Genomic DNA, 25760 nt, shown 5'->3' with positions numbered 1-25760 from the left:
ATAAAGTGAAATAATTAAATTAAATAAACACAGATCAATGCAAAATACTCACCAGAAAACCTTTTAGTAACAGAATCAGTTCTCTCATGGCGAAAATCAGACCTCTCTTTCACTGTTGCTGTCAGCCAAACTACTGGCGAAAAGCAGCATGTCCACTGTTCACCTCTGCCATATGTATTTGCTTCATACATTTTTATTTATTTTTTTCAAAAAAACGACTATCCAGATATCCAAAACAATGTAATGATATTATTTGAATAGTAAAATAATTTCAAATGCCCATCCATAGAACAGAGTACCAGCCGTAATTTGCAAACCAATTCTACATGTAAAATTATGTCCACCAGCCACTCAACATTAGATTTTTAATTGTGGGGTTATAGTTCCTCCTAGTGGCCTTGCAGTGCAACTGTACTGAAAAATACTGATTATTGAATACTGCATTTTCTGTAGGGTGCCAGGAGATATCGATGAAGTCAACGCACTTAAGCTTCAGGTCGACCAATGGAGGATCCCAGAAAACCGCTCAGACCCCAACGTACCTGGTGAGGTAGTCTGTACCTCTGTTATCTGTGTGTGTGCATGCTCGTGTGCACTAGTGTTAACACTGTCCCTCTCTCTTCCAGCCTCCCTTATGAAGCTTTGGTATCGTGAGTTGGAGGAGCCTCTCATCCCCATGGCCTTCTACAAGCAGTGTGTCAGTAACTATGATGACCCTGTGGCAGCTGTCAATGTTGTCCAGTGCCTGCCTGAGCTCAACAGACTGGTGCTGTGCTACTTCATCCACTTCCTGCAGGTAGTAATCACACAACACTGAACACTACAGCTAATGCACTGTACCTGTCCAGGACAACACTAGACAGTCATCCTGTCATACAACTATTATCATATTCAACCTTGGAGACATGGTCATTGGTCATGCAGTTGAAATGGAACAAATTATTACAAACTTGTCCTTAGTCATTCATTGTCTGTATCATTAATACAGAATATGGTCAATCTCCGTTTCAAGATTCTGTACATACTCTCCCTCTGTCCCTCACAATTCTTCTCCCTGTCATCCACTAATTATCCCCAGGTGTTTGCTCAGCCTGCCAATGTGTCTGTTACTAAGATGGATGTCAATAACCTTGCCATGGTGATGGCCCCAAACTGCCTCCGCTGCCAGTCTGATGATCCACTAGTCATCTTTGAGAACACACGCAAGGAGATGTCCTTCCTGCGCATGCTCATCGTTCACCTGGACACCACTTTCATTGAGGGTGTTGTATAGACTGACTCCTGCCTTCCCTGACATCACATGCCCCATGGTCACAGAGAGATTCACTCTGCTTTTCTGTATGAATCCTGCCCCACTCCATTGACTGGTCTGAAAGCACGAAGCAGCAACACATGCACTGGAAAATCATACTATATGTTACGAATTTGTTGTGCTTAATATCCTGGAGTGCATCTTTAATACTGTCACTTGACATTGGACCCGCCCTCTGTTCTACTGGCTGGCTACAGAACAATACATACTGTATGTGCTGACTGCAGAGGAGATATTGTGCTCTTTGATGGAAACCCCACAATGATGACACTCAAAAAGACTACAAATCACTTCACATCATAGGTACCGGTTTTTATCCAGTTCGTTTTGATGATTTTTTAACTGCATGTAAAATCTAAATGTCCTTATGACTGAATGTGAAGTGCTATTGTTTCACTGGATATGTGGGCTGTGCATAAGGAGTTTCATATAGTTTGTATAGGACTTTGTCGTCAGGAAACAGGGCAACTGACAAACAGACCCGAGGTCCCTGCCTTATTTATATCTACATAGAAATCATGTTGACATTTGGCCTCTTTTGTCGGGCTGTGTGTGTGTTTTTGGGTGCGTGTGTGTGTGATGAGGGGGAAAATATATTTAAAATGTCTCATTGGAAATAAGCTTGCCTGTGGTGTTTTAGTAGTTGTATTAACAAGAGCCTGCATTAGTCTCAATGCTATGTTGATGCTTTTATCTGAAGCGGCAGAGTACCACCACAGCTATTTTAATATACTGTACAGTCAGAGCCTACGTGTCAAAGTACAAACTGTCAGAAATAAGACCATGTGTTTTGGAGCTTATTTTAAAATGCCCTTTTTTAGTGGTCTGTGGAGAGAGTGTTCTGCACTAAAAACCTTCTGGTGTTAAACTGCTGAGGAAGGAGGTTGTAAATGTATACTGTCTGGAACATGTATGTGTTGTACTGTACTGTGTGTATGGGAGATATATTCAAGGCGATAAACCAATATCTCATTGAAAAGAGGCATAAACAAATGTATAAAGTACTACTGTCACATTTTCTTTGTGGTCTATAGATCTTTTGGTTCAGGTGTTCTGTTACAACAGTTTTAGTGATAACTGCTCTCTGCTTCCCGGTCTACCTGAAAGTCAGATTTTTACGTGCTCCAAAACTATAGATGGGGCACTCTGGTGATGCAGATAAGACTGTCCCTGAAGGCTTTGCTCATGTAAATAATGCTTGTAAATAGTATAATCTATGGGTGTATTTTTTTAAATGATCCAGGGTAAAGGTGAATATTTCTGTTGCTATAGAGAAAAAAAACAGGTGTTTTTTTTTTTTTTTTAAATTACTGTTCATTTCCTTGCTGTAAACTTGCCTTTGAAAATAGTACTGATTCAACCACTCGTGTGTGCGTTTATTATGTGAACATAACCTCTGTTACTCTATGGATTGTTCATGAAAAATAAAGGTTTGTTTCTTATCATTGATTGACTTGATTAAGTGTATAACAAAGTTCTCTATTATTGGTAGAGGGTATTGCCCTATGGTACTCCCTACAATCATGTCTGGTCCAAATGTCTTGTATGTCTTTGTTCTGTTTGAGTATTGTCATGAGCATGGTCCTCTGTTCTTTATGGTTGTCATGTCATGGTCCTAGAAAGAAAAAAAAACATGTTTTTTTACATAATGTAGAGCAGAAGTTGCAGAAAATGAAATTAACAATATGATTGGGATAAAAACCATGTCTCTAAATAAAGAACATTTTGCCTGGAATAAAAAAGAGAGCACTATTCAAGAAATAATAGCATGATAAATGTCCTGAGTGATAAGATGTCAAATAGCCTAGGCTACTATTGATGTCAATTTGCCATTGGAAGTACATGCAGTGTAAGCCGACTAAAAATAAAACATTAAATAATTGGCTTGTGGTACAAGTCAGAGCCACATACAGTTGTGGCCAAATACATTGGCACCCTTGCACTTCTTAAATAATTCCCGATTTCTTATAAGTTGAGATTTATAAAAACATTTGGTCGATTGTTATTGGATTTTCAACATTACAGAACCAATGTTCTTTTTGTAAACTTAAATGTGCAATTATAATTAGGAAAATAATGAAATGGCATGGACAAAATTATGGGCAACCTGGAGCTAGTACTTGGTTGCAAAAACTTAGGCCAAGATAACTGGTTGATAACTGGCACATAGCCTGGTTCCTCTCTAGGTTTCTTCCTAGGTTTTGGCCTTTCTAGGGAGTTTTTCCTAGCCACCGTGCTTCTACACCTGCATTGCTTGCTGTTTGGGGTTTTAGGCTGGGTTTCTGTACAGCACTTTGAGATATCAGCTGATGTACGAAGGGCTATATAAATAAATTAGATTTGATTTGAACTGCACACAAACTTCTTGTAGCCATCAATGATCTTACTGCACATTTCAACAATTTGGGCCACTTGTCAGCAGCAACCTGCTCTTGTTCTTTGATATTTGAGAGGTGCCCTCCACCAACTGCTGTTTCAGGTCTCACCATAGGATTTGGATGTGACTCAGATCTGGGCCCGGTTAACCAAAAGCATCTTAAGGCTAAGTTCAATGGTTCTAACAATGAACATAGCCTTAATGTGCTTTTGGGAAACCAGCCCTGGACTCTTCACTGACCACTCCAGAACAGTCCAGCATCTCATTCCTGAGTGCTTTTTTTATGTGTGTTTGGGGTCGTTGTCCAGATGGAAGACTGACAACCTTCAATGCAGACACTGGGTTGAACATTGGATTTAAAAACACCTGATCATCTGCTGATTTCATGATGTCTTGCACACATCCAAGGCCCCCAGTACCAGAGGCAGAAAATAAACCCCACAGCATTAATTAAACCTCCCCCATCTTTGATTGTAGCGTGGGTTTTATTTTTATTGAATGCTTAATTTGGTCGTCAGTAAACACAGAGCTGATCTGTGTTGCCCAAAATCACAAATTTTATTTAATTGGTCCACAGAACATTTTCCCCGGAATTTAGGCTTGTTTAGGTGGGTTTTTGGGAAGTTCAATCAGGCTTTTTTGTGTCTCCTTCAGTAGTGGGGTCTTCCTATGTTTACTGATGACAAAAATGAATCATTCAAAGAAAATACCACCCTCCCTAATGGGGGAGGTTGGATAATGCTGTGGGGCTGCTTTGCTGCCTCTGGTACAGGGTGGCCTTGAATGTGTGCAAGACATCATGAAATCAGCAGATTATCAAGGTGTTTTGGAGTGCAATGTTCAACCCAGTGCCCACAAATTGTGTATCTGTTGAAAGTTGTGGGTCTTCCCCAAACACACATAAAGAAAACACCCAGGAATGGTTCTAGAAGAAACACTGGACTGCTCTGGAGTGGCCAGTGAAGAGTCCAGATCTGAACCACATCCATAACCTATGGTGAGACCGGAAAAAAGCAGTTGGAGGGAACCCCTAAAACGTTGAAGAATTAGAACAGTTTGCTGCTGAAGGTTGAGCTGAATTACCAGTAGAAAGGTACAACTAAAATTAGCATTTGTTGGCAGTTATCTTGGCCAAAACTTGTGCAACCAAGTACTAACACAGTTCACAAAAATATAATTGGTTCTGCAATGTTGAAAATCCCATAAGGTGTGGAGAATAAATGTGTTTTCAATTTAAATTTATTTTAGAAGGAATAGAGAATTATTTAAGAAAAATGCAAGGGTGCCAATATATTGGGCCGCAACTGTATACAGTATAAACACTACATGACCAAAAGTATGTGGACACCTGCTCATTGAACATCTCATTCCAAAATCATGGCCTTTAATATGGGCCTTCCCCAAACTGTTGACACAAAGTTGGAAGCACCGAATTGTCGACAATGTCATTGTATGCTGTAGCGTTAATGATTTCCCTTCACTGGAACTAAGGGGCCTAGCCCGAACCATGAAAACCAGCCACCGACCATTATTCCTCCTCGATCAAACTTTACAACTGGCACTATGCATTGGGGGAGGGAGAGTTCTCCTGGCATCCGCCAAACTCAGATTCGTCCGTCGGACTGCCAGATGGTGAAGCGTGATTCATAACTCCAGACAACGCATTTCCACTGCTCCAGAGTCCAATGGCGGCGAGCTTCAGTCGACGCTCCAGCCGACACTTGGCATTATACATGGTGATCTTAGGCTTGTGTGGGGCTGCTCGGCCATGGAAAACCATTTCATGAAGCTCCCAATGAACAGTTATTGTGCTTACATCGCTTCCAGAGGCAATCAAGGAAAGACGATTTTTAAGTGCTAGGCGCTTCAGCACTCAACGGTCACGTTCTATGAGCTTGTGTGGCCTACCACTTCCCGGCTTCCCGGCACTTTACAGTTGACTGGGCAGCTCTAGCAGGGCAGACATTTGACAACCTACTTGTTGGAACAGTGGCATCCTATGACGGTGCCATGTTGAAAGTCACTGAGCGCTTCAGTACAGGCCATTCTACTGTCAATGTTTGTCTATGGAGATTGCATGGCTGTGTGCTCCATTTTATACACCTGTCAGCAACGAGTGTGGCTGAAATAGCTGAATCCACTCATTTGAATGGGTGTCCACATAGTTTTTACCATGTTGTGTATATATGTAGAGTTGGGCGAATGAGGTTTCTGCATTATGATGCATTTACATGACACTTGAATATGGCAGCCATGTTAGCTCCCTATTAACATTCCATGGGGTATATTGAATCGATAGTTTTAAACTGAATGTCTAGAATTAGAACAACATTCAAAAGTATAGAAATTGGCCTATTATTTATGTATATATGGCTCTGGCACAAGTAGCCTCTGCCATGCACCCCTGTGATGCGAGAACAGAAGGTCCTTTTAATAATGGCACATGCGTAGTTGCGTGCCATTCGCCGGTAGTGCGACTCGAGTGCATCGGGAAGAAAATTTAACTGCGTGCACTGGAATCAGACGTGGAGGCACCACACGAAAATATTTTATCGCTCATTGCACATCATCATCGGAAAGAATACTCAGAAATCAAGGTAACATTTGATGCAACATTTTAGTCTTAGCGACATAATAGCCAAAGGTTTTATGCATCAATAACACAAAAGATTGTGAATGCTGCTTGTGCTTCCTGAGTTCTAAACAAATAACTTTAAAATACTTGTAATGTAGACGTATTTTGCCTTATGGATATCTTATACATTTTATACTGTTTGGAGTAAGGTTGACTTGTAATTGTTTTTCTGGAGGGTTCGGCAGCTTCAGGGAAGTAAAAAATGCTATATTTCCATGCAGTATTTAGTACCGTAAGAAAACTGTGGCCTACAGAGGCCCCGCGATTCCCTTAAGAATGACAATCTGAATGGCCTGTAAGATTTCTAAAGCCCGCCCCTATCAGACCCTTTAACCAATTAGCTTTGTTGAAATTACTGACGAACTACAGTGTAATATAATGAACACTCCCACTCCTTACAGAATATCTGACAATAAGCTTTCAGAAACTATAGTCAACAAAGCGAGTTTTGCAGTCGTGAATTGTGTAAAAACCTACGCATTTTATTTGAGCCTCACTTTTGAGTGGATGCTAGGTGATTGCTTAAACGCAGGACGCGCAGGCGGCTTTCACACAAAAAATGGGGATAAAAAACATGGCATAGCAGGACAGGATTAGGCTATATTTCGATATTTTTTGTGCCAGGCTTCTGTTCTCAGGCTACATAGTAAATTTAAAGCCATGGACTATTAGTAGGCCTTCAGTTGAGGGTCCAAATTGAAGGTTATTTTCACCCTTTATCAGGCGTAGTATATTAAACAACAGATGTGTATTGCGCGCCATTTGCTTCATTTGATTGTGGTTGCTTCCGTGCGTCTTGAGCGACACCGTCAGTCCAACAAATAATAATGCCCTATTCATTCACAAGTGTTTTGTCGGAATAGGTGTGTTTATTGAACCTACCCACGGTAGGTTCGTGTTATTCAACTGGCCTATCTGCATAACTAGCTTAATCTAATTTCAGAGACCATTGCTATTGTCTCAATACGTGGAATGTTCGCCTGACCAGAACACGTGGTTTGCCAAGTAGCGTGAAGATATCCGGCTACTAGCTAGGTTGCATTGATATGGAATATGCTCAAAGTCTCTCCCCGAAGGTGAGTTTTGCGGTGAGTTTGGCCTCCCCAAGGTAGGCTAATGTATTGCATAGATATGTTCAGAATGGTGTGTTTCCCGGTGATTTGAAGGTGATTGTGTTTGACTGGGATAGAGAGGATACAATGTATCCAGGGCCCGAGACAACAATGTAACGCTAAGCAATGGACCAGACAATGGATGGACCGTTTGAGTAGCAATTCATATTTTATTTGAGCAAATTTCACAATCAAAATGAACATTTTAGTAAATTACCAAAATTATGATGAATCGTTATACTTTGAGCACCCCGATTGAACAAAAAAATAGGCATACAGAATAGACTGTCGGAATTTCATAGCGTGCTGCCCACGTCTTCGAAAGCTTTCTGGCTCTTGACCTCATTTATTAGGCTACTAGCTCCAGAAAGATGCTCAATACGTGGATTAGACAGTATTCATGTACAAATCGATGGTCTTTCATAAGGGTTGCTTGCAAAAGCTTCAAAGAGGAAGGTTTGTGTGCTGGTTTGCCCTGGAGGACCGGTTTCTATTCACCTCAATTTAGGTAGCATCCTTTGTGAAGCAAGCAGGTGGCCATAGGTTGAGATCTGAGGTAGGCAGGAGGCATATAGGGGTTTCTTTGCTAAGTGTTTTTTGGATAAACATTAGAGTATGATAAATGATGGATCATATATATTTGATATCGTAAAGGGTTCATAAAACCCTTTAAGGAATATGCTTCAGAAATCATGCAAACTGAATATCAAGCTATATGAAGGGTGTCAATGGTTATGCCATCTTTGGAAGAGCACCAGATGTAAGGGAATTTTACATCACACTTTATGTAGTGTGACTTTGCTAATAAAGAGTTTGTAGTGCTTATGATAATGACTACTTTATGCATGCTCTAATGCCTGAAAGTTTTTCTTTCTCACTGAGTTCCGTAGACTACAATATCCACTTATCCTTGGATGAAACAAACTAAGATATATAATATCATTGTTGAGAACTAGAAGTCACAAATATAATCTATACAGTCAAGTGTTTTTGGCGCGTCAGGATTACTGATAGGATTACTGATAATGTTCGATCACAAGAACACAAATAGCCATGGCAAAAAGTATAGAATTGCAGGAAATTGGAAAACGGCACATTTTTCTCTCTGCTGACAACTCTGGACTGATTTAAGCCGCACCCACAACCCCCATGCCTGGTGGAATCCCCTTGTGTTGTCCTGAGTGGCTCAGTCGGTGGAGCATGGTGCTTATAATGCCAAGGGTCCTGTGTTTGACTACCGTTGTTGGCCACTCATATGTGTGTGTGTTTTTGCTTCACTTTGGAGAAAAGCGTCTGACGAATGGCATATTATTGTTTGTGTATTTATGTAATAATTCCCTTCTCTCTCAGCCATATAGTCAAGCGTCATCCAATTTTCTTTCCTCTCTTGATGGCAGTCCCCTCAAAATGACTAAGGCCCTTAGAACCGTTGTTTGCTTTCATGTTCCACTAATGTGATTCATTATGTAACAAGTAGACTCTGATCAAAAGAAATTAAGAAAACTGACACGATTCTCCACTGATTATGGTATCGGTCCTATCTAAGCCAGTTCGCTCTAAGCCAGTCTCTAGCAACTCTGGTTATTTTTTGTGTGACCTTGTGTAGGAACCGCACCATTGGCAATTTAGGTACTGGAATTATGAGTTTTCTGGTGTTTAACCAGGTAGAACTTTGCCTGTCAGCAGGAGCTGGATGTGGACACAATGAGCAAGACACCCCCTAACAGAAGAGGAATAACCTTTGAGGTGGGAGCAATGCTGGAGGCCAGAGACGCCCTCAAAAACTGGTGAGTCATGCTTCAGTTCCTCTCTCACTCTTTGTCAGTAAATTGTCTTTCTCTACCTGAAATCTCTCTTTGTTGCTTTCCTCAGCTCCTTTTCAGTCTCTTTCTCTCACTGTCTACTGTTCTGTTATCCTAGACTTTCTTATTACCTATACACCATTGATCTCTTGTCTTCAGTTGAGTTCCTTTGCTCCCATCTCAATCACCCCTCTCGTATACGCCCTGCTCCTAGGTATCCGGCCAACATAGAGAAGATTGACTATGATGACGAGAAGGTCCTGATCCACTACCGTCAGTGGAGCCACCGCTATGATGAGTGGTTTGACTGGACCAGCCCCTACCTGAGACCTGTAGAGAGGATCCAGCTGAGACGACAGGGACTGCTGGACGACTGTCCTATCCCTGTAAGAGATGTACTCTATTTACTTACTTATTCTCCCTATTATATCCCTACTGGTTGCTCTACTTAGCTGTACCTGGCCTTCTGTTTGCTCCGCCTACTTCTATTTGATTTCATTTGCTCAGGCTGATACTGGATCCATGTTTGACAGTGACACTTCATTTCATCTGTCTGTCCAGGGATTTCATGTGAATGACAAGGTCCTCGCCAGTTGGTCTGATTGCCGCTTCTACCCTGCCAAGGTCTTGGCAGTGAATAAAGATGGTGAGTGGTTTGGAAGTACTCGTATGCATATTGAAGAGATTTATGGATTCTGTTCAGCATTAACCTGATCCATCTGACCTCCATTTGCCCTCAGCATCTTACACCGTGAAGTTTTATGATGGCGTCGTCCAGACGGTAAAGGGGATCCACGTGAAACCTTTTGTAAGAGAGGTGAGCTCTTTGTTTCCTTCTCTCATCAGGGACTGTCAATAGTAGTTTTTACCTGTTCAAAGGGCATACACTACCAGTCAAAAGTTTGGAACACCTACTCATTCAAGGGTTTTTCTTTCTTTTTACTATTTTCTACATTGTAGAATAATAGTGAAGACATCTAAACTATGAAATAACACATGGAATCATGTAGTAACCAAAGTGTTAATTAAACAAATTAAAATATATTTTAGATTCTTCAATGTAGCTACTAGAGGACCAAAAAAAGCCGATGCCAATTAATCGGCCAATTTAAATATATATATATATATATTTTTTTAAATAAAAAATGTAAACGTTTTTACATTTAATTTAATTTATTTATTTGTAATAATGACAATTACAACAATTCTGAATGAACACTTAACTTAATACATCAATAAAAATCCATTTAGCCTCAAAATAAATAATGAAACATGTTCAATTTGGTTTAAATAATGCAAAAACAAAGTGTTGGAGAAGTAAAAGTGAAATATGTGCCATGTAAAAAAGCTAACATTTGAGTTCCTTGCTCAGAATATTAGAACATATGAAAGCTGGTGGTTCCTTTTAACATGAGACTTCAATATTCCAAGGTAAGAGGTTTTAAGTTGTAGTTAATATAGTATTTATAGGACTATTTATCTCTATACCATTTGTATTTCATATACCTTTGACTATTGGATGTTCTTATAGGCACTTTAGTATTGCCAGTGTAACAGTATAGCTTCCGTCCATCTCCTCGCTCGAACCAGGAACACATCCACAACAGCCACACTCGAAGCAGCGCTGCCCGTCGCTACACAAAAGCTACTCTCAAGTCTCAGAGCGAGTGACGTTTGAAACACTATTAGCACGCACCCCGCTAACTAGCAATCCATTTCACATCGGTTACACCAGCCATTAGGCTGATAGGCTTGAAGTCATAAACAGCGCTGTGCTTGCGAAGAGCTGCTGGCAAAACGCACAAAAGTGCTGTTTGAATGAATGCTTACGAGCCTGCTGCTGCCTACCATCGCTCAGTCAGACTGCTCTATCAAATATCAAATCAGACTTAATTATAACATAATAACACACAGAAATACGAGCCTATGAGCCTTTCATTAATATGGTCAAATCTGGAAACTATCATCTCAAACAAAAAATGTATTATTTCAGTGAAATACGGAACCATTCGGTATTTTATCTAAACAGGTGGCATCCCTAAGTCTAAATATTCTTGTTACATTGTACAACCTTCAATTTTCTGTCATAATTATGTAAAATTCGGACAAATTAGTTCGCAATGAGCCAGGCTTCCCAAACTGTTGCATATACCCTGACTCTGCATGCAATGAACGCAAGAGAAGTGACACAATTTCACATGGTTGATATTGCCTGCTAACCTGGATTTCTTTTAGCTGCATATGCAGGTTTAAAAATATATACTTCTGTGTATTGATTTTAAGAAAGGCATTGGTGTTCATGGTTAGGTACAGTCGTGCAACGATTGTGATTTTTTTTCGCTATTGGGCTTTTGTTAAATCATACCCCAGCGTTGTATCGATTATATGCAACGCAGGACATGCTAGATAAACTAGTAATATCATCAACCATGTGTTGTTAACTAGTGATTATGATTGTTTTTTATAAGATAAGTTTCATGCTAGCTAGCAACTTACCTTGGCTTCTACTGCATTTGCGTAACAGGCGGTCTCCTCGTGGAGTGCAATGAGAGGCAGGTGGTTAGAGCGTTGGACTAGTTAACCATAAGGTTGCAAGATTGAATCCCAGAGCTGTCAAGGTGAAAATCTGTCGTTCTGCCCCTGAACAAGGCAGTTAACCCACCGTTCCTAGGCCGTCATTGAAAATAAGAATGTGTTCTTAACCGACTTGCCTAGTTAAATAAAGGTGTAAAATATATATATATATATATATATATATATATATCTGCAAAATTGGCATCCAAAAATACAGATTTCCGATTATGAAAACTTGAAATCGGCCATTCCGATTTAATCGGTCGACCTCTAGTAGCTACCCTTTTGCTTTTATGTCAGCTTTGTGTTCTCTAAACCAGTAGTCACCTGGAATGCTTTTCCAATAGTCTTGAAGGAGTTCCCACATGCTGAGCACTTGTTGGCTGCTTGTCCTTCACTGTGGTCCAACTCATCACAAACCATCTCAATTGGGTTGAGGTCATCTGATGCAGCACTCCATCACTCTCCTTCTTAGTCAAATAGCCCTTTCACAGCCTGGATGAGTTTTGGGTCATTGCCCTGTTGAAAAACAAATGATAGTCCCATTAAGCGCAATTAATTGCTGATTTCTGAGGCTGGTAACTCTAATGAACTTATCTTCTGCAGCAGAGGTAACTCTGGGTCTTTCTTTCCTGTGGTGGTCCTCATAAGCGCTAGCGCTTGATGGTTTTTGCAACTGCACTTGCAGAAACCTTCAAAGTTCTTGACATTTCCCACATTGATGTCTTCAAGTAATGATGGACTGTTGTTTCTCTTTGCATATTTGAGCTGTTCTTGCCATAATATGAATTTGGTCTTTTACCACATACGGCTATCTTCTGTATACCAACTCTACCTTGTCACAACACAACTGATTGGCTCAAACGCATTAATTAAGAAGGAAAGAAATTCCACAAATGAACTTTAACTTCTTATGGCTGCAAGGGCAGTATTGAGTAGCTTGGATGAAAGGTGCCCAGAGTAAACGGCCTGCTGCTCATTCCCAGTTGCTAATATATGCATATTATTAGTAGTAATGGATAGAAAACACTCTGACGTTTCTAAAGCTGTTTGAATGATGTCTGTGAGTATAACAGAACTCATATGGCAGGCATAAACCTGAGCAGAAATCCAAACAGGAAGTGGGAAATTTGAGGTTGGTCGATTTTCAACCCAGCCCCTATTGAATACACAGTGGGATATTGGTTGTGTTGCACTTCCTAAGGCTTCCAATAGTTGTCAACCGTGTGAAGTGGGACCGAATGAGTCAGGTCTGCCATGAGCTGACCATGAGCGTTCACATGAGGGAGCTCTGTTCCATCGCACTTCTGAAGACAATGGAATTCTCCGGTTGGAACATTATTTACGTTTTATGTCAACATCCTAAAGATTGATTCCATACATTGTTTGACATGTTTCTACGGACAGGAACGGAACTTTTTGACATTTCATTTGCAACTAGGGAACGCGCTTCATGACTTTGGATTTGTTTACCAAACATGATAACAAAAGTAGCTCTTTGGACATAAATGATGTACATTATCGAACTAAATCAAACATTTAATGTGGAACTGGGATTCCTGGGAGTGCATTCTGATGATCATCAAAGGTAAGGGAATATTTATAATGCTATTTATGAATAATGTTGACTACCCAATATGGCGGATATCGTTTTGTCTGCTTTGTTGTCTGAAAGCTGTACTCAGATTATTGCATGGTTTGCTTTTTCCGCAAAGTTTTTTTGAAATCTGACACAGCGGTTGCATTAAGTTTTTGGAACTAGTGAACGTAACGCGCCAATGTATACTGAGATTTTTTTAAATATAAATATGCACTTTATCGAACAAAACATGTATGTATTGTGTAACATAAAGTCCTATGAGTGTCATCTGATGACGATCATCAAAGGTTAGTGATTAATTTGATGTCTTTGTGCTTTTTGTGACTCCTCTCTTTGGCTGGAAAAATGGCTGAATTTTTCTTTGACTTGGTGGTGACCTAACATCATCGTTTGTGGTGCTTTCGCTGTAAAGCCTATTTGAAATTGGACACTTTGGTGGGATTAACAACAAGATTACTTTTAAAGATACATGTATGTTTGAGGAATTTTAATTGAGATTTCTGTTTGAATTTGGCTCTCTGCACTTTCACTGGCTGTTGTCAATCCCGGGAACGGGATTGCAGCCCAAAGAAGTTTTAACAAGGCGCACCTGTTAATTGAAATGCATTCTAGGTGACTACCTCATGAAACTGGTTGAGAGAATGCCAAGAGTTTGAAGCTGTCATCAATTTAAAGGGTGGCTACTTTGAAAAATCTCAAATATAAAATGTATTTTGATTTGTTTAACACTTTTTTTTTCTTTTTTTTTTAGTTCCTGCATGATTCCATGTGTTATTTCATAGTTTTGATGTCTTCACTACCCATGAACAACTTTTGACTGGTGCTGTATATCTGTTGATATTGTGTTGGCTTGCCATGCAGAGGATCATGTTTCTGTGGGTTGTACTATACCTAATTTTCCAAAATGTTTTCATCCCCCCTCTTTGTGGAAATAGAGAGGAGGAGGAAAGACTCGGTCCACTGAGAGGAACGGCGTGAAGAAACCCCAGAATGGCAGAGACCGGAGGCCTCAGGAATACGGCCCAAAAAATAAAAGAACAAGACGCAGTACCTCTGACCAGGAGGGGGACAGTGACACAGAGGATGGTGACAATAATGATGAAGATGAATGGCATGAGAGGGAGGTGGAGGAGAAGACAAAGAGGAAGGATGGTGAGGGGGATGTCACCAAAGAGACACCATCCATAGTTAAGCAGGAGGAGGATACAGAGCAACATGCAGGACAGAACAACCTCGGGGATCACGTGGCAGCCACTGTGGGCCCGACTGAAGTAAAAATGGAAGAAGACGGAGGACAGAGTGAGGAGAAGCCTACTCATTTAAATGAAGGGATAAAGAAAGAAGAGGTGGAAATGAAAACTGAGTACACAGTCCTGAGCTCACCTAATGAAACTAAGCCATCTACTGAGTCACCCAATCAGATGTCAACACAGACCGGGCCAGTGTCTGTCCCATTACCCTCAGCTATGTCCACCATTGACAGAGTGGAGCAGATGACAGAAAGCCAACCGGATAGCGCCAAACCTGCACCACTGGCCCTCCCAGTGAAACGTAAGACCACACAACTCTTCAGAAAATCACGATTCAAAAGGCTTCCTTATATTTCCAATTAACATAGCTGTCCGTGCACTGTACCTTTTATTTAGAGGTTCTGTCCATTTTAAGAGGTTTCTTTTCTCACAAGTCGCCAAAATACTATAAAAGGTTTGAAAATATATTCATGAGAATTGAATTGTTTTAATGTGTGTTGAATGTTGTCAGTCAGTGACAGTTTATATTGACAGTTTTCAGTCAGTTTATATTGTCTCTGTGTCTTTATTTCCAGCAATAAGGAAGCAGGGTTTCCACAACCCCAACCGATTTAGCAGAGAGCCATGTGAGTTCTCGCCTAGCACTCTGTTACATCAGTTTACATGAGTATCTCTCTACTCCTAGCTGTTTGTCCATCCTCTTACATGTCTCCATTGTGTTTTCAGTGTACAGAGTGATCAAAAACCAGCCTCCCCCAGTCCTGTCCATCAACTTGGACCACAACCCATTTAAATGCAGCGCTGTAGGCTGCACCAAGTCGTTCCGCAAGGCCAAACTGCTTCACTACCACATGAAATACTACCATGGAGAGGAGCAGCAGCTAGAGGACGATCTAAGCCCCACCAGGAGCGCCCAGACACGGGCCTCAGAGAAGCACCCCTCCCCTACCTTTCTGGAAAGTCCTAAGAGGAGACGCACCATCTCCGCCTCAATGCGTAAGTATCAAAAAAGGGACTTAGCTACATGATAGATTCACCCAAAGAGGAAATCAGTTTTATCCATAATATTAATATTGTGTTTCCATGCCCCGACAGACTCCAATGTGCACAGTCCTACTAGAACTCCCCCATCTCCACGTAGTGAGGCCAAGACAATGAACAGACGCACATCAGCTCCACCTGCTGTCAACACCCAGCGCCAGCAGCAGAGGGCTCTACTAAGGGAGAAGAGCAAAGAGAACCAACTGGACAGAAATGGACAGAGATCAGTAGAGACGGAGACTACTGAGAGCAGTGGTATGGACATATGTCTGTGTAAGATGTGGAACGAGAAGGCTTCTGAAAAATCCTCAACTATATTTGTTTTTTTCGTCCGCTGTTATTAATAGTCCCAATTTAACTTTTAATTTTTTTATTTAAAGTTCTCGTGATATTGACTTTCAATAAGCAAAGTGTCACTTGCCACATCATGATGAGAAAGGCATTATATGATGCAAAATCGTGATGTGGCAAGTGTGACATTTTGGGACTCTTATCAACAGTGGACTAATTAAAGAAAATACTCAGATAGTTTGAGTGGATTTCTTTCCTTTTAAATAGGCCATTAGCTATGAGCAAATGTGTAGTTATCTTTGCTGATTTCTGATCGAAGATCCACTTTCTCTTAACATGACACAACAGGATTATTGTGAAATGGTGCATGCTCCAGTGTTTGTAATGGCGGAACATGCCTTCACTGTCTAGAGCACTCCTAACTCTTGGTTCCCCCGTGTCACTCCAGCAGTGGTGAAAGAACGAGATCGGCTGAAGGATAAGAAACAGAGGGAGTTCCTTCGTATTAATCTGAAGAAAAAGAAGAAGAAAAAGAAGGTCAAGTGTGGTAAGGAGACCCTAGTCGTCTGGCTGTTCTGCATGTGGCCCCTGTCCTATAGCTTTAGTGCTGCTGCATGTGCAACGCTTCATTCAGGCCATGGGGAAGACCCCTGATATATTACCTTCACACCTCTTGGTAGGTGCTTTATTTCTTTAAAGAAAATGTATATCCTTATTTTTAGCAGGTAAGTTGACTGAACACATTCTCATTTATAGCAATGACTTGGAGAATCGTTACAGGGGAATGAATGAGCCAATTGGAAGCTAGGTATGGTATGACTGCCAGATTGGGAATTTAGCCAGGACACCGGGGTTAACACCCCTACTTTTTAATAAGTGGCATGGGATCTTTAGTGACCATCGAAAGATGGCACCCTACACAGGGGAAAGTCCCCAATCATTGCCCTGGGGCATTGGTATATGTTTTTTTAGACTAGAGAAAGAGTGCCTCCTACTGGCCCTCCAACACCACTTCCAGCAGAATCTGGTCTCCCATCCAGGGAGCAACCAGGATAACCCTGCTTCGCTTCAGAGGGAAACCAGCAGTGTGGTAGGGGTTGGAGTAGCACTACAACTGTTGTGTCCTCACTACTGACCTATGTCACTTCATCAGTCAAATAGCCGCTGATCATTTTGTTTGTCTTGTGCTTTTACCCCTTTTCCTCTGACTGATGATTTGCACATCTTTTGCTCATGTTTGGTTCATATAATAACACAGGCCTTTATTCTGGTTTTATTAACCATCTGACTCATCTGTTTGAACTCTACTGCTAGGCACAAGCTACTGTGATGCCACTTTTGTAACCAAGTTTGAACCACTATTGGTCTATTGACCTAGTTTAAATTCACTCTGGATCTGTGGATGACACTTGTTATAACACACATACAGTATTAAGAGGGTTGTTTATTCACTGTGTACATTCACACACAATTAGATTTTATTTGGACTGTTTTGGCCAGTTCAGCTCTCAGAAACACTCATGTAAAGGAGTTTTGTGGACACAAGTTTACTGTTTGTTGTAATGACATATTCTCACACCCATAATAGTATCTTCAGCTGGAAACAGTTTGGTTTCATATATTGTCTTTGACCCCCCCGAAAAGATTAGCTCTTGTTTGTCCTCATCAGCATTTCCAAAGTTGACATTTTTTGTTCTGCGTCTGCTTCCCCCTCCCCTTTATTAACAGAGTGCACAGGTAGTGAGGAGAATATTGACATCTCAATATTCGCTCTTCAGTCCAAATTGAATTTGCCACTCAAATTCCCCCTCTCACACAATCACAAGCCTGAGTACTACCACTTCAGGCCCGGATACAACCAGTCAGAGCAGATGCACGTGGATGGTGGGTATTATTGTGTGAGTGTGTGCGTCACTCTCTACCCTTTGTCATTATTCTTTGCCTGGTTTCAGTCATTTGTTCAAACCGTCTACCTGTGTATCTTTTCCATTCCGTATCAAACTGATCTTGCTAATAATTTTCCACACTTTCAAACAAAGTAGACCTGTTGTCACAGTTGAGGACTGATTCTATAGTTTATTGATTGAATCTGGGGCCTTTTCTTTGCTGCTATGGCTTGCTTTATTCTCATCAGTTTGTTATATGTTCGACTCACAGTGCTATGCATAAGGGATATACTGTATGTTATAGAGGTCGACCGATTATGATTTTTCAACGCCGATACCGATTTATTGGAGGACCAAAAAAGGCCGATATCAATTAATTGGACGATAAGAAAAATATATATATATTTTTTATTAGGGGGGGGGGTCAAATTTGATTTGTAATGATGACAATTACAACAATACTGAATGAACACTTATTTTAACTTAATATAATACATCAATAAAATCAATTTAGCCTCAAATAAAATGAAACATGTTCAATTTGGTTTAAATAATGCAAAAGCAAAGTGTTGAAGACTAAAGTAAAAGTGCAATATGTGCCATGTAAAAAAGCTAACATTTAAGTTCCTTGCTCAGAACATGAGAACATTTGAAAGCTGGTGGTTCCTTTTAATGATTCTTCAATATTCCCAGGTAAGAAGTTTTAGGTTGTAGTTATTATAGTAATTATAGGACAATTTCGCTCTACGATTTGTATTTCATGTACCTTTTTGACTATGGGATGTTCTTATAGGCACTTTAGTATTGTCAGTGTAACCGTATAGCTTCCGTCCCTCTCCTCGCCTCTTCCTGGCTCGAACCAGGAACACAAACAGCCACCCTCGAAGCAGTGTTACCCATGCAGAGCAAGGGGAACAACCACTCCAAGGCTCAGAGCGAGTGACATTTGGAACGCCATTAGCGCGCACCCCGCTTTTCTAGCTAGCCATTTCACATTGGTTACACCAGCCTAATCTCGGGAGTTGATAGACTTGAAGTCATAAACAGCCCAATGCTTGAAGCTCAGTGAGGAGCTGCTGGCAAAACGCACAGAAGTGCTGTTTGAATGAATGCTTACGAGCCTGCTGCTGCCTACCACCGCTCAGTCAGACTTCTCTATCAAATCATAGACTTAGTTATAACATAATAATAACACGGAAATACGAGCCGTAGGACATTAATATGGTTGAACCCGGAAACTATCATCTCAAAAACGAGACGTTTATTCTTTCAGTGAAATACGGAACCTTCCCATATTTTATCTAACGGGTGGCATCCATTAGTCTAAATATTCCTGTTACATTGCACAACCTTCAATGTTATGTCATAATTACGTAAAATTCTGGCAAATTAGGCGGCCCAAACTGTTGCATATACACTGACTCTGCGTGCAATGAACGCAAGAGAAGTGACACAATTTCACCTGGTTAATATTGCCTGCTAACCTGGATTTCTTTTAGCAAAATATGCAGGTTTAAAAATATATATTTCTGTGTATTGATTTTAAGAAAGGCATTGGTGTTTATGGTTAGGTACAGTCATGCAACGATTGTGATTTTCTTTGCAAATGCGCTTTTGTTAAATCATCCCCCGTTTGGCGAAGTTGGCTGTCATTGTTAGGAAGAAATAGTCTTCAGAGTTTGCAACGAGCCAGGTTAGCAGGCAATATTAACTAATATTAACTAATATGCAGGTTTAAAAATATATACTTGTGTATTGATTTTAAGTAAGGCATTGATGTTTATGGTTAGGTACACATTGGAGCAAGACTGTCCTTTTTCACGAATACGCACCGCATCGATTATATGCAACGCAGGACACGCTAGATAACTACACATTGTTGATGATATTACTAGTTTAACTAGTGATTATGATTGATTTTTATAAGTTTAATGCTAGCTAGCAACTTACCTTGGCTTCTTACTGCATTCGCGTAACAGGCAGGCTCCTCGTGGAGTGCAATGTAATCAGGTGGTTAGAGCATTGGACTAGTTAAGCTTAAGGTTGCAAGATTGAATCCCAGAGCTGTCAAGGTAAAAATCTGTCATTCTGCCCCTGAACAAGGCAGTTAACCCACCGTTCCTAGGCCGTCATTGTAAATAAGAATGTGTTCTTAACTGACTTGCCTAGTTAAATAAAGGCTATATAAAGGTGTCCAAAAAAACTATTTCCGATTTATGAGAAACTTGTTATCGGCCCTAATTAATCGGCCATTCCAATTAATCGGTCGACCTCTAGTATGTTACAATGCTGTAGATAAAATGAGCTATAGTTTCCTCCTATATTTCTACCATGGAGAGCCCCCTCTGCTTGTGTTGCAATAATCTCTTGATCAAACATATCAGTTACATCCAGATTACATTATCTCCCGAGGACTCACATTGGCAAATATACTGAAACCAGCTCATGGAGGAAATCTCGATGTTACAATGCTATTGAAGGAGACTAGGGTCACTGACCCGGGTTGTCTTTATTAGTTAACCCTTTCCATCCCTTGATTTCTCCTCTAGATGAGGATAGCATCAGTGATTGGTCCACTGACAGTTGTGAGTGGAGTGATGACGAGCTGGGGGCGGAGCTGGACAATGCAACAACTCCCCTAAGTCTGGGCTCTGTTGCCTTGGAGACAGGCAGTCAGGAGGTTGTGCGTTGCGTCTGTGAGGCAGAAGAGGAAAACGACTTCATGATACAGGTGAGCTGCTTGGGGGTTTACCTGACTCTAGCCCTGATCTGCCTCCAATACACATCATTGAGTCTGAAATAAATAGTTGGTGGCAATCCACTAGTCTCTCAATCATTTAAATCAATCACATTTGTCAAACCGCACAAAACTCAAGGTCGAGCCCAACCCAGTTTCTCTAAAAGCAAGCTCAGGCCAACAGTTAGCAGCAGGGAGAAAAACTCAGTTTGATAGTGTTGCTCCCTGGCCTTGTCTCTCCAGTGTGAGGAGTGTCTGTGCTGGCAGCATGGCACCTGCATGGGCCTCCTGGAGGAGAACGTCCCGGACAAATACGCCTGCTACGTCTGCAGAGACCCACCAGGTGAGAGCCAGCAACACACAACTTGGCTTAATAGAAACTCCATCTCAGGTTTCTCTATGGGGTTACTTGGGGAAGGGAAAGAAGAGGTTAACACAAGACAAGCCAGTACATTTAACTGTGTTTTTTGGGGCTGTCTTATTGTAATAAGAATTTCCAGGTGAACATAAAGGAGAGCAGTCCTTGGTAAGTTCAATCAAAAATCAATCCGGTTTATTACAAATTGCAACAGGGAGACACCTCCAGCCCAGAAGCAGAGACAATGTCTAACTAGCCTTCTGGATAGAGGACCTTTTCACTCTAATCAGGCGGAAACATTTTGTAATGTTCAGTATCAAGTCTAGTGACCACCATCCTACACACATGAGTGTCACAAATAGAACACTAGAAATCGTGTGTGTTACACAAAGGGGAAAATATATAAATATGCTAAACATTGTTAATCACTCTATGAACTTTTCACCTTACATTTTCCCATCACACTTATGATATCATGTGACCTCTGTTCCAGGTCAGAGGCAAAGCCTGCGCTACCGGTATGACCGTGATTGGCTGAGCAGTGGTCACATGTATGGTCTGTCCTTCCTGGATGAGAACTACTCCCACCAGAATGCCAAGAAGATTGCAGCAACACACCAGCTACTAGGAGACGTACAGCGTGTGGTGGAGGTGCTCAATGGCCTCCAGCTCAAAATGAGCGTCCTACAGTAAGTAGTGTTGACTGGAAAAACTAATGAATCAATATCTATCCTTACAAAATGTTTGGAGTCTGATTGCCCTTGTGTTCCCCTGTAGGACCCAGACCCACCCAGACCTGCAGTTGTGGTGCCAGCCCTGGAAGAGAGCAGAGAGGCCCTGGAGGAGAGGTGGCTCGGGGACGGGCACCGACGCAGCACCCTCTCCTGCGCTAACAGACGAGGGTTCCGAGAAGGACCACAAGAGTCTCGCCCGTGGTGGCGCAGAAGCTCTGATGTCAGCCGCCATGGAGAAGCTTAGCCGAGCCTCCTCTTCCTCCTCCTCGTCTTCCTCCTCGCCCTATCAGTCGTTCCAGGACTCGTACATAATGAGTGAGCATTGCTACCAGAAGCCGCGGGCATACTACCCTGCAGTGGAGCAGAGGCTGGTGGTGGAGACCACACGGAGGGGATCTGAGCTGGAGGACAGCCTAAGAAGCACTGAGGACCTGCTGGAGAGAGAGCAGCGCTATGGAGGCATGCTGGAGACAGCCAGGCCCAAAGCCCCCACACATCTGAACATTCACACCAAGGTCAGTTCTGTTTCAGCCTACAGACATTCTCCTTCAACATCTCTACCCGTCTGTCTATATTGTACCATCTATCCATCCATATATCCCGCATACACTATAGAGTGGTAGATACTCTTAAAAAGTCAACTTCACGACTGAATCCTCTTTCCCATATGTCCAGGGTTCAGATGTTGGTCGGTGGGGCCAGGCCGAGGTGAAGCGAGAGGAGGGTGTTGGCTGCGGTGGGGGAGGGGACGTGGACGGCAGTGGCCAGCAGCACCAGTGGCAGATCAACCTGCTGGATCACATAGATGCTGTCCAGGACGAGGTCACACACAGGATGGACTTCATCGAGAGGGAGCTGGATGGTGAGACGACAACAACCCCTCTGTTTTCTGTTTATTAGCAAGGAAAGCATTTTAATGCCACAATTATCGTATATGTACAGTGAATAAGAGTTTCATGCAAAACAAGTCAAATAAAGACGGTAGCTTTCTTTCTTGTCCATCACAATTGTAGCTACAATCAATTAACCTATTTCTTATTGCCACATGGGTGCAGTGAAATGTTGTTTTACAGGGTAAGCCATAGTAAGGCACCCCTGGAACAAATTTGGGTTAGGTGCCTTGCTTAAGGGCAGGCACATCAACAGATTTTTCACCTTGTCAGCTCGGGTATTCAAATCCGCAACCTTTCGATTACTGGCCCAATGCTCTTAACTGCTAGGCTACCTGCTGTCCTAATAATCAAATCAAATTGTATTAGTCACATGCGCCTAATACAACAGGTACAACAAACCTTGTAGTGAAATGCTTACTTACGAGGCTCTAACCGACAGTGCCGTTTCAAAAATTACAGATGAGAAAAGTAACAAGTTGTTAAAGAGGAGCAGTAAAAAAGAACAATATATACTGGGGTGTGCTGGTACAGAATCCATGTGTGGGGGGCACTGGTTAGTTGAGGTAGTCGGAGATACTCATAATAATAATCTCTCAGCTATGTATTGTGAACTAAACATAAGTGATTGACAATGTTCCATCTCTCCTCTTCAGTGTTGGAGAGCTGGCTGGACTACACAGGAGAGCTGGAGCCCCCGGAGCCCCTGGCCCGGCTGCCTCAGCTCAAACACCGCATGAAGCTGCTGCTTACAGAGCTGGCCAAGGTGCAGCAGATCGCTCTGTGCTGCTCCACATGAGGGCGCAAGTGAGCAGTGTGACATCCATGTTCACAGCATTCGGAGAGACAATGAGGGGATTTGATTAATGCCCCGGGCCAGCCCTGTGTGAACCATGTCAGCATTGTTTGCATTCGTTTTGGAACTGGGCTGCCTCCCGGGCGTGAGCTATGTGCCCCGTTTTGGCCGTCCACAAAGTCTGCTCCAAACTAAAGTGACGTAGGTTAAGCATGTGGAGTAATGAGCAGGGTTCTGTTTTCACATGCAAAAGTGATTGCTTTTGAGAAGGCTTTATCTGCCTTCCCAATGAAAACACATTATTCTTTTCCATAAAATATGTTTCGGAATGATGCACCGCTGGGCACACACTGGTTGATTCAATGTTTCCATGTCATTTCAATGATATGACGTTGAACCAATGTGGAATAGACGTTGATTTGGCGTCTGTGCCCAGTGGGAGGCTGCCTTGTTGACAACATGACCGAGTGGCGCAGATCACTGTTCAATTTGAGAAGGGCGCTCCTCCCTCACGGCTTTTACCCGTCACAGGCCATAGCCCGGTGCACTTAATTGAACTCCCTCATTGCAGTTGAGAGCAGCACTAACTGGTCTATCTATGGCATTGGGGGATTGGACTGAGGAGAATTTACCAGATAATTTAATGCAAATGCACTTATTTTCATTATGCTGTAGACTGGTGGGCGCATCTCACGGCATGGGGTTGAATGCTTGAGGATGTCAGTTGGTCTTCCTCTTTAAGGCCTCAAGTCTGTACAGGGAAAACTCCACAGAATGGAAGTGTACTGTATCATAGTCAAAGATACAGATGGTAATGGATGGAGTAAATATAAGGGGAACCAACAGGGACAGTTTATGGTAGTATGGGTTTGTTGGTGCAAACCTGCATCATATTAATGCCTTGGTCTGAGGTTCAGTTTGAAGCTTGCTGTCAAGTACTTACCAAATTGTTGCGCTGCAATGTGTATTCAAAGACTTCACCTGAACTTCTGCTAGGCGCACTTTTAATCTTCATAATGACAACTTTCAGTAACTGACTGAACTCTTTCCTTGGAGCCATGTTCAGCAAACTGTTTTCCTTTCTGTAAAGTACTTAGTATTTGATTATCTCCCATTGCATAATTGTTAAGCTTATGTTTGTTGAACATGTGGACTGTTTTACGGAGCATAGCCGTAATATTAGGGCTGGGACGATACCAGTATTTCAATACTCATTTAGTGCCGTGGCAAGGAAACATAACACTGTGGATTTAACTTACTTAGGAAAACAGCCATAATGTTAGAAACAAACATCATTCTGTTGTCATCGAGTCACATTTTATTTATATTTCAAGCTATAGCACACTATTTTACATGAAGCAGGTTTTTAAAGGATCAACAAGTTTAGTCAGTTTTGTTTTCATTTTTGCCATGGGAAATGTTTTGCGATACCGGTATTGTCACAGGCCTACTTCATAAGATTTTAAATAGGGAGTGAAAATACAAACTATATATTCTTATATAATGGCACTGTAGGTAGATAAGTACTGTCTTTCTGATTTTACGCAGTGAATTATATTGCTACAGCTTATACAGTTAGTGTCTGTTATAGACACTGGAGGGACAGTATCACACATTTTGACAAGTGACATTTCTGGATTGAAAGAATATATATTAATTGAAATGTTTGGTTTCTTTCCATTCTCATTGTTTTCTTGTGGATATGCTCTATCCTTTTCACTCGTGTCTCGATGTCTTTGGTTGAATTCCTGCCCGACTACATTGCAGCTGTATGCCAGATCTTTGAAAGCGTGTATAGATAGGTATTTAACATTTTTAGTTAGCCACATCAAATGATCTCGCAATCAGGTGCCTGATTCCACAGTCGATGACTTATAACAAAACCATTGGTTGATGCAATGCAACACCTGCCCATCTAGTTGGGTAGGAACTCGACCTTCAACTTTGCTTCACTATAGCCTTTGACCTTTGGCTTGCTGCAAATAATTGTGGAGATGTCTGCTATGACCTCAGCATTATGTGCTCTGTTCTCAGTGAAAGACTTGTGACGGACCTATACATTTCTCTTGTATTCTTTCACCTGTACTGTTTATTTGCAATATTTTGTGTAAATGCATCTGAATGTTATTTTCTTGGGTTGAATTTGTATTGATTAGTTATTTTTAAACAGTCCTCCAAAAATAACCTTACCTTACTCGTGTCAGCCAGGTTAAGAACCAAACGAGATGTTGAAAGAAGTGCAACAGATGCTGTTACATAAATAAACTACTATCCCTCCCATTGATATGAATACTGTTGATCTGTCTGAGGATTAAGAAGCACATGAACATATCAATTGTGCTCTCTTGGCCACACATTTGACTAC

At 41.5% G+C, this 25760-nt stretch overlaps 2 protein-coding genes across 32 annotated transcripts in view; both read left to right on the top strand.

Annotated features, from left to right (window-relative positions):
- LOC109876973 (rho GTPase-activating protein 39) overlaps positions 1-2761 on the top strand; it is a 56162-nt gene extending 53401 nt beyond the window's left edge. Inside the window, exons 8-10 of the mRNA XM_031800372.1 lie at positions 454-545; positions 627-796; positions 1079-2761. Coding sequence (XP_031656232.1) covers positions 454-545; positions 627-796; positions 1079-1273 — 457 coding nt within the window. The 3' untranslated portion in view covers positions 1274-2761. The remainder of the gene's footprint in view (positions 1-453; positions 546-626; positions 797-1078) is intronic.
- A 3369-nt stretch (positions 2762-6130) lies between these two features.
- Positions 6131-25679, top strand: LOC109897572 (PHD finger protein 20). Of its 31 annotated transcripts, none has more exons than XM_031799881.1 (18): positions 6147-6286; positions 7268-7400; positions 9120-9223; positions 9453-9624; positions 9800-9884; positions 9979-10055; positions 14348-14963; positions 15238-15288; positions 15389-15658; positions 15758-15958; positions 16443-16541; positions 17723-17878; positions 20430-20611; positions 20861-20960; positions 21469-21664; positions 21753-22224; positions 22385-22571; positions 23256-25679. In XM_031799881.1, exons 2-18 carry the CDS (start codon positions 7371-7373, stop codon positions 23396-23398), a joined length of 3141 nt encoding a protein of 1046 aa, XP_031655741.1. In that variant the 5' UTR covers positions 6147-6286; positions 7268-7370; the 3' UTR covers positions 23399-25679. The 31 variants fall into 31 exon arrangements, with proteins under 31 accessions (XP_031656178.1, XP_031655741.1, XP_031655920.1 ...); XM_031799915.1 differs by having other exon boundaries at positions 6150-6286; positions 9123-9223; XM_031799810.1 differs by having other exon boundaries at positions 6150-6286; positions 9123-9223; positions 9453-9633.
- Positions 25680-25760: the final 81 nt, after the last annotated feature.

This window comes from Oncorhynchus kisutch, linkage group LG1, assembly GCF_002021735.2.
Source record: "Oncorhynchus kisutch isolate 150728-3 linkage group LG1, Okis_V2, whole genome shotgun sequence".
In the NCBI taxonomy this organism is placed as follows: domain Eukaryota; kingdom Metazoa; phylum Chordata; class Actinopteri; order Salmoniformes; family Salmonidae; genus Oncorhynchus; species Oncorhynchus kisutch.
The sequence above is the reverse complement of the archived record's forward strand: the minus strand, read 5'-3'. Positions and strand labels throughout refer to the sequence as shown.